Source organism: Bidens hawaiensis, unplaced genomic scaffold (assembly GCF_021521415.1).
Source record: "Bidens hawaiensis isolate Kalapana, Puna unplaced genomic scaffold, B.hawaiensis_p1.1 tig00068621_1, whole genome shotgun sequence".
NCBI classification, from domain to species: domain Eukaryota; kingdom Viridiplantae; phylum Streptophyta; class Magnoliopsida; order Asterales; family Asteraceae; genus Bidens; species Bidens hawaiensis.
The window spans coordinates 31535-44924 of record NW_027502122.1 but is presented as its reverse complement, the minus strand read 5'-3'; the positions used below and the strand labels follow the sequence as shown (position 1 = coordinate 44924).

At 34.2% G+C, this 13390-nt stretch overlaps 2 protein-coding genes across 2 annotated transcripts; both read left to right on the top strand.

Moving 5' to 3' along the window:
- The first annotated feature begins 1014 nt into the window (after positions 1-1014).
- On the top strand, positions 1015-3902 carry LOC143605204 (phosphatidylinositol:ceramide inositolphosphotransferase 1-like). The gene is made up of 11 exons (XM_077081413.1): positions 1015-1214; positions 1296-1385; positions 1626-1712; positions 2054-2122; positions 2216-2296; positions 2660-2731; positions 2822-2879; positions 2968-3070; positions 3187-3282; positions 3355-3514; positions 3610-3902. The coding sequence occupies exons 1-11, from the start codon at positions 1182-1184 to the stop codon at positions 3685-3687; spliced, it is 927 nt and encodes a 308-aa protein (XP_076937528.1). The 5' UTR covers positions 1015-1181; the 3' UTR covers positions 3688-3902.
- Positions 3903-6318: 2416 nt separating this feature from the next.
- Positions 6319-9643, top strand: LOC143605206 (fructose-1,6-bisphosphatase, chloroplastic-like). Its single transcript, XM_077081414.1, has 4 exons — positions 6319-6960; positions 7554-7778; positions 8748-9254; positions 9361-9643. Exons 1-4 carry the CDS (start codon positions 6541-6543, stop codon positions 9430-9432), a joined length of 1224 nt encoding a protein of 407 aa, XP_076937529.1. The 5' UTR covers positions 6319-6540; the 3' UTR covers positions 9433-9643.
- Positions 9644-13390: the final 3747 nt, after the last annotated feature.

Here is a 13390-nt window from a genome sequence, read left to right as displayed (position 1 = left end):
CGGCCGAGTACTCCATAGGTATTTTCCGAGTAATCTCCGACTACTCCCAAGTACTCGCAACTCTCCAGTCAACCGCATAGGACCGCCTAACGACTTTTATAACCTTGGCTAGAGTTTAACTAAATAACCCATTTGTCTACATGTGTCTGGATTCAATAAGTGTGTTAAACATGTAATACGTCTCACAATTGTTCAACAGTATAGCATTGCACATTTTACCAGATGATAAGTTTTATAACATAGAATTTGCTAAGCAAACCATCACTACATGTGAAAAATCTAACTTCTATTGCAAGAAAATATTTTAGGATGCACTTAGGAGGTGTTTGTGAGTGCCTATTTTATCTCCTCATGACTTATAACTTTTAACTTTATAAGTTATAAGGTGTTTGGAAAAGTTAAAGGTTGTGAGTAGATAAGTCATAAATTACAACTTTGTAACTTATAACGTATGACTTATATAAGTTATAAGAATGTTAAATAAGGAATCCCAAATACCCCCTTAGTTTACGAATTTATTTTAAAAGAACCAGAGTGTGTCTAATGGAGTCAGAACTTGAAAGAACAAGATTTGGAATTAAAATTGCATGAAAAGGAATTCAAATTAGTAACGAATTTGAATGTCGTCACCTACTGGGCGCCCTGCATATTGATCGTTGCCACAGATGCACCGCCACCATCAACGGTGGCGGGGGCGGTCAATGACATATTCAATGACAATGAGTTTTCGAAGATTCCAATCCAAGTAGAGAGAACGTCCGTTAATCTACGGGGACCGAAACCGAAAACTAAAAAACATAGAGCGGGTTAATGTATAAAACCCCCCTTTTTCATATGTTTTGTGTCTCAACGGTCTCTCCGTGTTCAACTCGCGTTTCACCGAAACCATATGGAATTTTCCTTTCCTAACCAGCAGCAGCAGCCACTCTTGAAATCAAACTTCCTTCCGATCCATCCTTCATAAATAAATTCAACCTTTTTTTTTTATATTATTATCCATCTCTCTTTTCTTTTCCAATACCTTCAATTTCATCCCAATCCTCTCCATTCAAACCAATTCGTCAATCGAAAACCTAAACCGCTGTCAGACGATTCGATTCGACATATTAAATCGGCTTTCGTTGAATCTGAAGAGCGATGTCGATGTGATATGGCATTGGCTCTCATAACACACTCATACGATGTCGCTTTACATTCGTCGCGAATCTTCTAAGGTATTATTATTATTATTATTATTAGTATTCTCTCTTAGATTTGGATCAAGTGATTAATTGATGAAATTGATTTATTATTAGCTTTGGAAAAGAATTTGTGCGGAAACTACAACCGAAATTAATCTGCTGGTGGAGAATTGGAAGTATATTCTCTGCGGTTTAATCTGTCAGGTCTGTTTGATCCTTTTCAGTACTGTTAATGACGTTTCTTAATTGTTGGATCAAGTTGCCTGTACGGATCCTTTACCTAATCATCTTTTTGCTTAATTATTTATGCTTAATTATGAAAACCTGTTGTTTTTACTCCATTAGTTTACACTCTTTTATGGTCTTTTAACATTTAGATTGCTGTAATACTGGTGATATATATCATTGATGATGCTCATCATACTTATTGTTTGTTTTTCTCAGTATATTCATGGTCTAGCAGCTCGAGGAGTTCATTATTTTCATCGTCCCGGACCGATCCTTCAGGATTCTGGCTTCTTTTTGCTGCCTGTAAGTAGAAATTAGGGCTCAATTACACGTTACGTTAAGATCAAATACAAATAGATTTTAACGTGAGAAGCATATGACACATTATTAGAATAATTATGCTTAACACTAGAGTGATCATTATTATTACGTTATAACGAAGTGAACTAGAGTAATTATTACTCTGGTTTAAAACTATATCATAATAGTAATAATTGTTATTCTAGCGTTAAGCATGATTACTCTAATATTTCTTACACTTCTCATGATAAAAAATGTTTGTAATAATGGGGCCTTGGGCCAAATGTTACAAGGAAGCAAAGTTGATAATGCTAATTATTTGTGAATCTATGTGTGGTTGATAGGAACTAGGGCAGGAAAGAGCATATGTCAGTGAGACCGTATTCACATTTGTCTTTCTATCCTTCTTCCTGGTAATCTATTTAATGTAATTCGTTAAAGTAACTTACTTTGCATTTATGATTGGTATGTACATTTTGTCCTGATCCAGTGTTGTTCTGGTACAGTGGACCTTCCATCCTTTCATACTCAAGAGCAAAAAGATCTACACAGTTCTCATATGGTGCAGAGTCCTTGCTTTTCTAGTTGTAAGTGGGAATTTGTACCACAATAAATGCTTATGTTTCTCTGCTTTTTGGTAAAGTTAGATAACGGTGTACTGAATTCAAGGACGCCTTTCAACACTGTCACTGTTATGGGTGGTATTTATTTCACACACATGATTATGTGGAAGAACACTAGAATTAACATTTGACCAAAATAGTGGTGGTAGTTTTTGATAATTTGACTGCCAATCACAAGAAGACACATGGTAACTGGTAACATTTGCGCTAATGGTGGTTGTGTCTAGTATCGATAGGGTTTCCTTTTACTAAAAGATTTTGTAACGGTTAAATTGTTAGGTTAAAAAAAAGACTGATGCCCGTTTTGTTAACATATGTGTCGTGCAGGCTTGTCAAATTCTCCGGATCATAACATTCTATTCAACCGTACTGCCTGGTCCAAATTATCATTGTCGCGAGGTATATTATTATCTTCTAATTCGTTTGTTTGTTTTCTCTATGAGGATCTTGTTATTAATACAATCAATGCAATTTTGTACATGATTGTAGGGTTCAAGGTTTGCAACGCTACCACGTCCTGATAATCTTTTTGAAACACTGATAATCAGTAAGTTATATAATTTGTTGCTTTATAATAATCTTTGTGTTGCTATACCTTTTAAGTTAGTTTCTAATGTTAATATCTGAACTTGCAGTTCCCCGGGGCGTTCTTTATGGCTGTGGGGATTTGATATTCTCGTCTCACATGATCTTTTCTCTCGTATTCGTGCGCACGTATCAAAAATATGGTAGTCGGAGGTAAAGTTGCAAACTTAACATCCTTTTTTATCAACATTAGAACTATATTTAATATTTTATTGGCTTAATGATGTAGTTTCCCTAATATGCAAACTTCTTTTGATTGTTTCATGTAGATTTATAAAGCAGTGTGCTTGGTTGGTGGTTGTGATACAGAGTTTATTAATTATCGCGTCTCGTAAACATTACACAGTTGATGTTGTTGTGGCCTGGTAAGATAACGCTTCAACACACATGCAATAACTTGTTATGCAGGTCGCTTATTATTTTCGTTATTATTGCAGGTACACAGTTAATTTGGTTGTATTCTTTGTTGACAAGAAGTTGCCAGAGATGCCTGATCGCAGTGTCAGTGCACTTTCCTTACCTGTTAGCAAGGATGGCCGAATGAAAGAAGAAGGTGTTAAACTTGTGAATGGAAACTCTGGAGATCCTGTAGATCGGGTAATTATTATGACTTTGGATTAAATTTGTAAGGTAATAACAACAATAATAATGATGACATTAACTAAACGAGTATTATGATGGTGGTGATATAGAGGTCGAGAAGTCAAGCGAATGGGAAGGCGAATGAAGATGGTGAGACCCTACACATTGAAGTACTGGATGGTGCATAACTAATGGAAATTCAAAGACCGCAAAACCCTGGTTTATATTTTAAGTGAAACTTTGAATTGGGTGGTTGTTCTTTTGATTTTGATTTAGATTTTAGAGTAACCTTAGTTGTATTATTAAGCTGGTGTTTTTTCTGTTATTAGTATATTTTTTAAGTTGTTAATTATTTATTCTGCTACTTATTTTAAGAAATATCAAGTGTATATGGTTCTACTCTCTTGATGGATCTCCTATTTTAATCTTCATTTTATTTTTGGATACCCATTTTGACAAACTGTACAGGCTGTACTTCCACACCCCATGTGCACTCGCTGGTAGTCAAATCAAAGTTAAGTCTGGGCAAAGTTTGGCTGTGACCTTGCTGCGAACTAGAATCATGTTTCCTTGAACCTGTCACTTCACTCAACAAAAATCTCTAATATAATAAAAACCACAAAAATAGAGGTGTAGATGAGTTGAGCAAAGACTTTTTTTTCACCCGAGAGCTTGAATTCGGCTCGTGAGTTTATATAAGGTTGAGCTTGACTTGTTTATAATATTCTTTGTACATATATTTGTAATTTTAGTTGTTACATGGTAACATGGCATATATTGTTTAGTTATATTTGTCACAGTTATATTATGCACACATACATACAATAATGTTCTTCATCTATTAATAATATATTTTAATTTTAATAAAATTGCTACATGTATGAATTAATATGCTCGTTTAGCTTTGTGAATTTAGCCAAGCTTCGTAGATGAAGCTCGGGCACAACCATGCTTTTTTATCAATCAGAGCATCAATCTATATTCGTGCTCGGACTCCTTTAAACCTGGCGCAAGCTCACGAGTAGTTCGGTTTGTTTACGTACCTGCTTATATTTCCAACCGCCACATAATTCATAAAGGGATAAAACATCGTTTATTGGTATTTTAAACTATGGTTTGTGGAGTGTAGTCTTAAGGATCAATCTAAGGTCATTCAAGTAATCCAATTCCCAGTTACACCTATTTATTATCTAGGGCTGTAAATGAACTGAACCGGACAAGGTCTTATTCATGTTCGTTTGTGAAGCTTCTATCGGACAAACGGAAATGAAATCCCGATGCGCATGAATATGTAAAATAGAACACCCCTAACCAAAATCGTGTCGGTTTTTTAACTTTGGGAACTCTCAACAATGTACTACGTGCTCCCCAAAGGAGTCCAAACATGCCTTTCCACAAACAAGGCATATCTCATCAACCATAAATAGGGGAATCATAAGGCGATACTTACGTACAGTGCGATACTCCATCAGCCACATATGTTGGCACAACCCATCTATAGGGATAGCAAGAAGAAAATCTTGTGCATGTAATTCTAGCAGACACTCAAAAAAGGCTTTTTATTTGTCTGTCATGTCAAAATGTGTTTTTATTACATGAACAATTTACTAAAAACTAAAAAGAGTATTCGCTAATAGTTGTAGTTTCATACATGTATAACTTGTCTGTATCACCTTTTTTTTGGTCAATATAGTTTCTACCATTCACTCAGGTTAAAAAGATCAGCATGCTCATTATTTGTTTTATGTATATAGAATACTAAGACAGCCCTTAAGAACTTGAGGCCATCTTTAGTTTGTTCCCGAGTTGAGTTAATGAAAGAGAAAAAAAGGAGATGAAAACTTTCTTTTCTTTTCCGTTCCTTTCATTTTTCCTTCTACACATTCTATCTCTTTCCTTCCCTTTCTTTTCCTTTCAATTCTTTCCATATCAGAAAGAGTTTTTACCCAACCTCTCATTTTCCTTTGATTTCTCCCCGTAAATGAAACTTAGAACACAAGGTTTTTAACTTCCATTTCTTTCATTCCCAAAAAAAAAAAAAAGAAAAAAAAAAGAAACTTGGGAACACAACCACTTCTATGTTTCCATCCATTTTTTTTCCTTTATTTCCTTAAGTAGAATTCGGGAACACATTAAATAACATAGCACGAGAAACTAATAATGTGTCTTTTCAGTTTAAGTTTGATTCAGGAAAATGTATAACTAATATTACATTTTAATCATCCTTAATCCTATTATATATCTGATTTAATATTTCATATTTCGCATATTGGAAATAAATAATCTCAACTTTTGTGTATTGGTCGATAATACTTCAAACTTAAAAAAAAAAAAAAAACCTACCAACGGTCCCAACTTTCAATTATTTTTGTTTGAATGGACCTTCGTTAAATAACACTTAACGCCGTTAAGTTTTTCCCGAGTTTCAAACTTTTTAGAGCTTTTGATCGAAAGAACGATACAATGTTTCAATTCGGGTGTTTGAATTTAACTAAAAATCAAGTCATTTGAATCACCGTTTCGAGATAAGTTTTATATCAGTCGAATCGTATCGTTCTTCCAATCAAAAGCCCTAAAACTTCTGTTTGAAACTCGGGAAAAAACATAACGGCGTTAAGTGTTTTTTAACGGAGGTCCATTCAGACAAAAATAGTTGAAAGTTGGAACCGTTGGTAGTTTTTTTTTCAAAGTTTAAAGTATTATCGACTAATACACAAAAGTTTAGATTATCTATTCCCAATTTTATGTATAAAACCACCCACACAATATTTCACATATAAGGATTTTTTAAGGGCCAGTTTTCTAGGCCTAAATGCTCAACCCATGATGTAGGCCCAATTATTGATTCCAAAGAATATTTTTATAAATTCTACAGGATCACAAATGAGTGGTGGATATCTGGGACCCACCATAATACACCCCCTCAACACCTTACATTTTCCATAACCCAATCCCAATTTATATTTTCTTATTTCTTTTTATAAAAAACCATTATATAAAATCCAACAAAAACAAGAATCCTCCCCTTTGGAAAGGCAACCATGGCAGCCACCACATCTTCAAACCTCCTTCACTTCTCAAGTTCACACTCAATTTCACGTGTTTCCCCTCTAAACAACACAGTCTTTTCATGTTCCAAGAGGCCGTTGGCGGCTGCGGGTGTCGGTTCTGCTGGGACTACCACAGGCAGAGTGCGATGCATGGCGGTGGCATCCGAGGCCGAGTCAGTAAAGAAGAGAAACTCCTATCAAATTGAGACATTAACAAACTGGTTGTTGAAACAAGAACAATCCGGAGTCATTGATGCCGAACTTACAATCGTTTTGTCTAGCATTTCAACGGCGTGTAAACAGATTGCATCGTTGGTGCAACGAGCTAGCATATCCAACCTCACTGGAGTCCAGGGAGCCGTAAACGTTCAGGGAGAGGATCAGAAGAAGCTTGATGTCGTCTCCAATGAGGTCGGTTATATAAGTTGAAAACGAACAAACATACTCCGTAAAATCTTATTTATAGCAAATATTTGTTGTATCCGGATAGTAGGCATAAGGAAAACCTTTACCTATAGAAGTGCTCCTTCAATGCCTCAAGTTAATTAAAATAGGGTCATTTTATTTACACCAACTACGTGTACCAATTGATTTGGCTTTTGTTACTATTTATTTTTATTGCTTTTAATGTATGACATGTTTTATAAAAACAGGATATCTACGTTGCAATGTGTTTATTTTTATTTATGCTTTGATTTTAAATTTATAAAAATATGCGGAGTCAGATAAAAATGATATTATAATATCAATGTTTGACACGACTCTGGTTTTTATAAAATATGTATTGAAATCTAGTTAAAATTAAACATATTGCAACGCTATATTACGTTATTCCTTTTCTATAAGTTAAATCAAATAAAGCAACTAGTAAAAATCTTGATAAAAATAGATTCACCCATTAAAATATATTGATATGAGACAACATTATAAATTGGTATAATTTCACGTGTAAACCGGAAACATTTTGGTACTTTTAAGTAAATGAGAATGTGTCAATTGAATAGGTATTTTCAAATTGTTTGAGATCAAGTGGGAGAACCGGAATCATTGCGTCCGAGGAGGAAGACGTGCCGGTGGCAGTGGAAGAGAGTTACTCCGGAAACTACATCGTGGTGTTCGATCCTCTTGATGGATCATCCAACATTGATGCTGCAGTTTCAACTGGTTCTATATTCGGAATCTACAGCCCCAATGATGAGTGTATCCCCGATATAAGTGATGACTCTACGGTATATTATGTTTCTTTTCTACTCCAAACGTCTAGTCAAGCTTCTTAAACCAACAAATCAAATGAAAATCTAAATTGACCACACAAGTCAATTGAATTTAAATAAAAACCAGTCACAAATTTACAGTTTATGAAGTTTTTGACAAAAGCTTTACAACCCAATAGAGGACAAAACAAAGGGAAATTCACAAATACATCCATTTTTACTAAAAAAAATTAACAAAATAGACGACACTTAAATTATCAGTCAACTAGAGTGTTACAAGTATAACTTGGTACAACATATTTCAATCCGGTGCAACAAATTGGATCTATTGGCATAGCAGATTCGATCATTTTGTCACAACAAATCCAATATGTTGCATGAGAGCCCCTCGAAATTTAAAAAATACGTGATTTCTACTTAAAATAAAATGTGACAGAAGATTTTAATTGAGTCTAATCCATCAGTTATAGATGACAAGTGTCTTCTAATAATAAATTGAAAATTTTGAAATAAAAAATAGATTAAAAGGTCAAATGAATATTTTTATGATTTCAAAAGTGTTTATTTTATTAGACCATGTGTAGTGGAAGAGTTCTGGGTCCTAATCCGCCCCACTTAAAGTTCTGAGTTTTAAAGTTATGTACATACTTTGAATGGGAGACGATTTGAGAGAGAGAGAGGGGGGGGGGGGGGGTAATGGTTACATGAGAGTTATGAGTTTTTTTTACAACTACATCACTTTCACAAAACTTTTCAATGCTGGCTGAACGGCCACGTGTCATAAAACGCTCAAGTATGGAAATTTTTGACTACGCATGGTTTTAATATCCTAGGTAAAGAATAATACTTTTAAGATTTTCCCCTAAAGAAAGTGTTCATTGGACGTGATCATGTGAATATGATTTGACCAGAAAGTATTTATTGGTATATTCTGTTAACTTTGAATTTGAAATGATGGGAGTTTGCCAAAATGTCAAAATGCAGCTAGACAGCGTGGAACAAAAGTGCATCATTAACGTATGCCAACCCGGAAACAACCTCCTAGCAGCCGGTTACTGCATGTACTCGAGCTCCATAATCTTCGTTCTCTCAATAGGAACAGGTGTATACGCGTTCACCCTAGACCCAATGTACGGTGAATTTGTCCTCACTCAAGAAAAGATTCAAATCCCTAAATCGGGCAAGATTTATTCGTTCAATGAAGGAAACTATCAACTATGGGACGACAAGCTCAAGAAATACATGGATGATCTAAAGGACCCGGATCCTACGGGTAAGCCGTATTCGGCTCGGTATATTGGTAGTTTGGTTGGTGATTTCCATAGGACACTTTTGTATGGAGGGATTTACGGGTACCCACGAGACAAAAAGAGTAAGAATGGAAAGCTTAGGTTGTTGTATGAGTGTGCACCCATGAGTTACTTGGTGGAACAAGCGGGTGGAAAAGGGTCCGATGGGCATCAACGAGTACTTGACATCCAACCAACCGAGGTATGTCTATGTCATATCATGTGCTTACTTTGACTTTTTAGGTCAATTAGATTTAGATTGTCTAGAATTGAACTTGATTTGGACTTTGGAGTCTTGGTTTTTGCAGATTCATCAACGAGTGCCTCTATACATTGGAAGTGTGGAGGAAGTGGAAAAGTTGGAGAAGTATTTGGCTTAAAACTAAATGTAAAGTATAAGTATGAAAAACCAAAGTGGTAAGGATTGGTTGAAGAGGTTTTTGATGGGGATCTTTGTTTGTGCATTTCTCACCCAAATCTTATTCAAATTATCTTTTTCGGTGTTTGAAGATCGGGGTTGCTTTATCTTAAACTAATATTGGTGGATTTGTCATGCCATATTCGTATTAGTAAACGAAAGTGTTTACATCAGTTCAAAAGTTATCAACAAGAAGTACGGTCCTTAGACCATGGGGGTTACTCAAGGGGGAGTCGGTCACGTCAGCTCACAGCATTCATCTTGTAACCAAACACAACATAGACACACATGATCAAGATTTTTGAGAACTGCAAAGAACTTGTCTAAACCATCATTTTTTTTCTTCGGATATATATTATATACTAATTATCCAAATGAAAAAAAAACACATGCATAATTTGATTTCTTACATCACACATTTGCAAAATGTGTGAACATGTGTAATCATTAGACGTGCATTTTTTTCAAACGCGGTTATACACATGTAAGAAGTTGATTTACGCAATTTTCTTTTATTTTCATATCTATAATTAGCGTATAATACACATGAAATAAAAATTTTGATGGTTTGTGTGAGTTCCTTACAAGTCTTAAAACTCACCATATGTATAAATAAAATAATTTGTTGTTAAGAGTTATTAAAATTCTTAAATTGTTTTGAGTTCTAAAAGGAACCCAACCTAATAAACAGAGTTTTAAAGAGAAGTTGAGAGGTAAGTAGTGAATAATATACATCACTCACTACGAATGAAATTTACAGCTTGATCAAAGTCCACAAACGCATAAGCAAATAGGCAATCTGGATCACATAGGAACAAGATGCCCTATGTCATGAGCTCGAACAGAAGAAATTGTTAAAAAAAAAAGTAAAAAAAAATACTTAGAATGTCACTACAATAAATAACACACGTACCAATTAAGCCGAAAATGAAACAAATCTTAATCATATGATTATTTGATTTCTAACTAGGTTGATGATACTCTAAGCTATCAAAAGTCAAAAACTACTTGCATTTATTGAATTATTGCCAAAACACATCTTATTGATTCTTCATATACTCTATGAATTACTTAAGCCGCTAATGTAGTGTTTGGTATAAAGTAATGATAGGTGAAATGAAATAGATCATTCTAAAGAAATAAAATAAAACATGTTTGGTTGACATTTATTAATGGAATAAATCATTCCTAGGGAATGGAATTCCTTCCATATATAACATTTTTCATTCCTTAATAAAATGTATGTTTTCTTTCATTTCTTCAAGGAATGGAATGAAAATTATCAACAATTATTATTATTATTTTGTAGTGTAACTATTATTAAATTATAATAATTATTATATTTTTATTATTATATCGTATTATGTTATTACCATTCCATTACCCAACAAAAATATGTGTGTGTATAGTTTACTATTTAACAAAAAAAATCTTATTACACTAATAAAAGAAAATGTTGAATCTTATGTGTCAAGCCTACATTGATTCTAATTTCTAATCTCTCATCTCATTCATTCTAACTATCCATGGGTCATGTGTCAAAACCATTTAGTCAATTGGATTATAACATAGTGTGGATTTTATTCATTATTAAGTTAAGTATCATTTTCATACTTGAGGTTTGACCAACTACGCAAGTTTAGTACCTCTTTTTTATTTCTTGCAAATCAATATATAACGTTTTCAAAATAATGTTATTTTAGTATTTTTTTTCATTAATTTAGGGATAAAATAGTAATTTTTTTCATTTCTCATTTACTTAACCTTGTGATAAAAATAAATGAGTCAAACTACTTTTTTTAACAAAAATAAACGAGTCGAACTACTTTTTTAACAAATATAAACAAACCAAAACACATTTTTAACAAAAATAAACGAACCTATCTACTTAAAAAAAACAAACAAACCGAACCACTTTTCTTAAACAAAAATAAATGAACCCAACCACTTTTTTAGGAAAAATAAATAAATCGAGCCATTTTTTTAAAAGATAGATAAACCGAACTACCATTAAGTTAATATTTTCCATCATGTGTAGTACATGGGTGAAACATGAAAAAGATACATTTCATAAGTTGTGAACTGAAAAATATAATTCATAAATTTTACTTTATACATTAAATTAATTAATAAGTATTTTAAGGATCACAATTGAAATAATGGACTTAATTTATTTTTATCATTTGACAAATTCCGTGTAATCCACGGGTTCAAAAGCTAGTAATAATAATAAAGTGATTATTCATTTCATTCCTACGTGGTAACCAAACAAGATAATGGAATAATAGTGATTCATTTCATTCCTTTGTCCATTCCATTCCCTTGTCCATTCCATTCTGTCGTTCATTTCATTACCTCATACCAAACAGACCCTAAGTCTGCAAACGTTTGGGGATATTAAGGTAGCGTTTGGTATGCAAGAATGGCGGGGAGAATGGAATGACTTATTGAAAGAAGATGAAAAAAAAAATGATATTTGGTTGCTCAGTGTAATGAAACTAACACAAATGGAATCTCATTCCATCAAAATCATTCATTCCTACCTTTTCTTTCCATTTCATTACTCTTTCGCTCCACTTTCTCAACAACACTACCTGACAACCACCACCACCACCACCACCTGACCATGACCACCCCCACCATTTGACTGCCACCCTGCCACCACCTAACCACAACCACTTGACCGCCACCGTTGTCTCCACCTAAAAATCGCCACTGCGACCACCTACCCCCACCACTTGACTGCCACCCTGCTACCACCTAACCACCACCAGTTGACCACCACCGTTGCCGCCACCTAACTACCACCACCACTGCCACCACTTTACCACCACCACTGTCGTCATAGCCACCACAACCATTGTCACAGATGCCGCCTGATCATCACTGCCACCACCATTGTCACTGCCTTGCCACCACTACCTGATCGTTACCACCGTCGCCGCCACCACTACCATCATTATCACCAGACCATCAGTGATACCATTGCTGCCACCACCATCGCTAAAACAACACCATCCCACACCACCACCGCTTAAACAGCGTTATCCCCCACCGCCCCTGTTGCTAGACCACCATCACCATTGTGGTCGTCGGAGCTACCACCATCGTCGCCATTGCAATTTTTTTTGTTTTTATTAAAAAAATTACTTGGAGATAAGGAGTATTTAATCATTTCTACTTCATTCCTACATTTTTTTAATACCAAACAACATAAATTAATATTTAATTCTATAGGTTAACCAAACAAGACAAATGAATGATAATGAGCTATTTCATTTTATTGTTCATCATTCTATTCATTCTCAATTCCATTACCACTAACCAAACATACCCTAAGTCGTCTTTATTCTTTGGATTTTTCTTAGAAAGAAGAACCTGAAGATGAAGTGGGAGAAATGAATGAGCACAAACACTTGTACAAATGGATTTTTCTTGTATGTGTTCCATCGTTAACAAAATCAATATGTTAATGTTTATATTCGTTAATGTTCTAGACGAATGGTTTATGAATAGGACCATCCCCAAGAATCCTTCATAATTTGAGGGCTCAGGGCGAATAAGAAAATGGGCCCTGAAAATAAAAACTCAGTAACTTGTATAAAAATTCAATATTATGACGATAATTATGATAACAATTAACAAAATAAAAGTATCGTAACAATGATCTAATTTGAATACTTAAATTAATCATGAGTCTCTCATAACAATTTTGGTTATAAATCAAAGATATTTTTCTTCATTGAATATAAAAATAAAATTGAATATAAAAATAAAATAGTATAGAAAGACACATAAGATGAGAGGGGGATATTAAATAAACTAACAGGCATTCATCCATTGTAATTTGAAATTAAGATTTGACCGAAATTTCAGTGGGTCTCGCATACAAATAAAACCAAAAAAGATGTGCGATGCAA

What these genes read in the sequence shown, in the direction of transcription:
- LOC143605206 (XM_077081414.1), top strand. Translation starts at nt 6,541, where the DNA reads ATGGCAGCCACCACATCTTCAAACCTCCTTCACTTCTCAAGTTCACAC. An exon ending in TTGATGTCGTCTCCAATGAG is followed by an intron (nt 6,961 to 7,553) that starts GTCGGTTATATA and finishes TCAATTGAATAG; the next exon opens with GTATTTTCAAATTGTTTGAG. An exon ending in TTGACATCCAACCAACCGAG is followed by an intron (nt 9,255 to 9,360) that starts GTATGTCTATGT and finishes TGGTTTTTGCAG; the next exon opens with ATTCATCAACGAGTGCCTCT.
- LOC143605204 (XM_077081413.1), top strand. Translation starts at nt 1,182, where the DNA reads ATGTCGCTTTACATTCGTCGCGAATCTTCTAAG. An exon ending in GAGTCCTTGCTTTTCTAGTT is followed by an intron (nt 2,297 to 2,659) that starts GTAAGTGGGAAT and finishes TGTGTCGTGCAG; the next exon opens with GCTTGTCAAATTCTCCGGAT. An exon ending in CAAATTATCATTGTCGCGAG is followed by an intron (nt 2,732 to 2,821) that starts GTATATTATTAT and finishes ACATGATTGTAG; the next exon opens with GGTTCAAGGTTTGCAACGCT.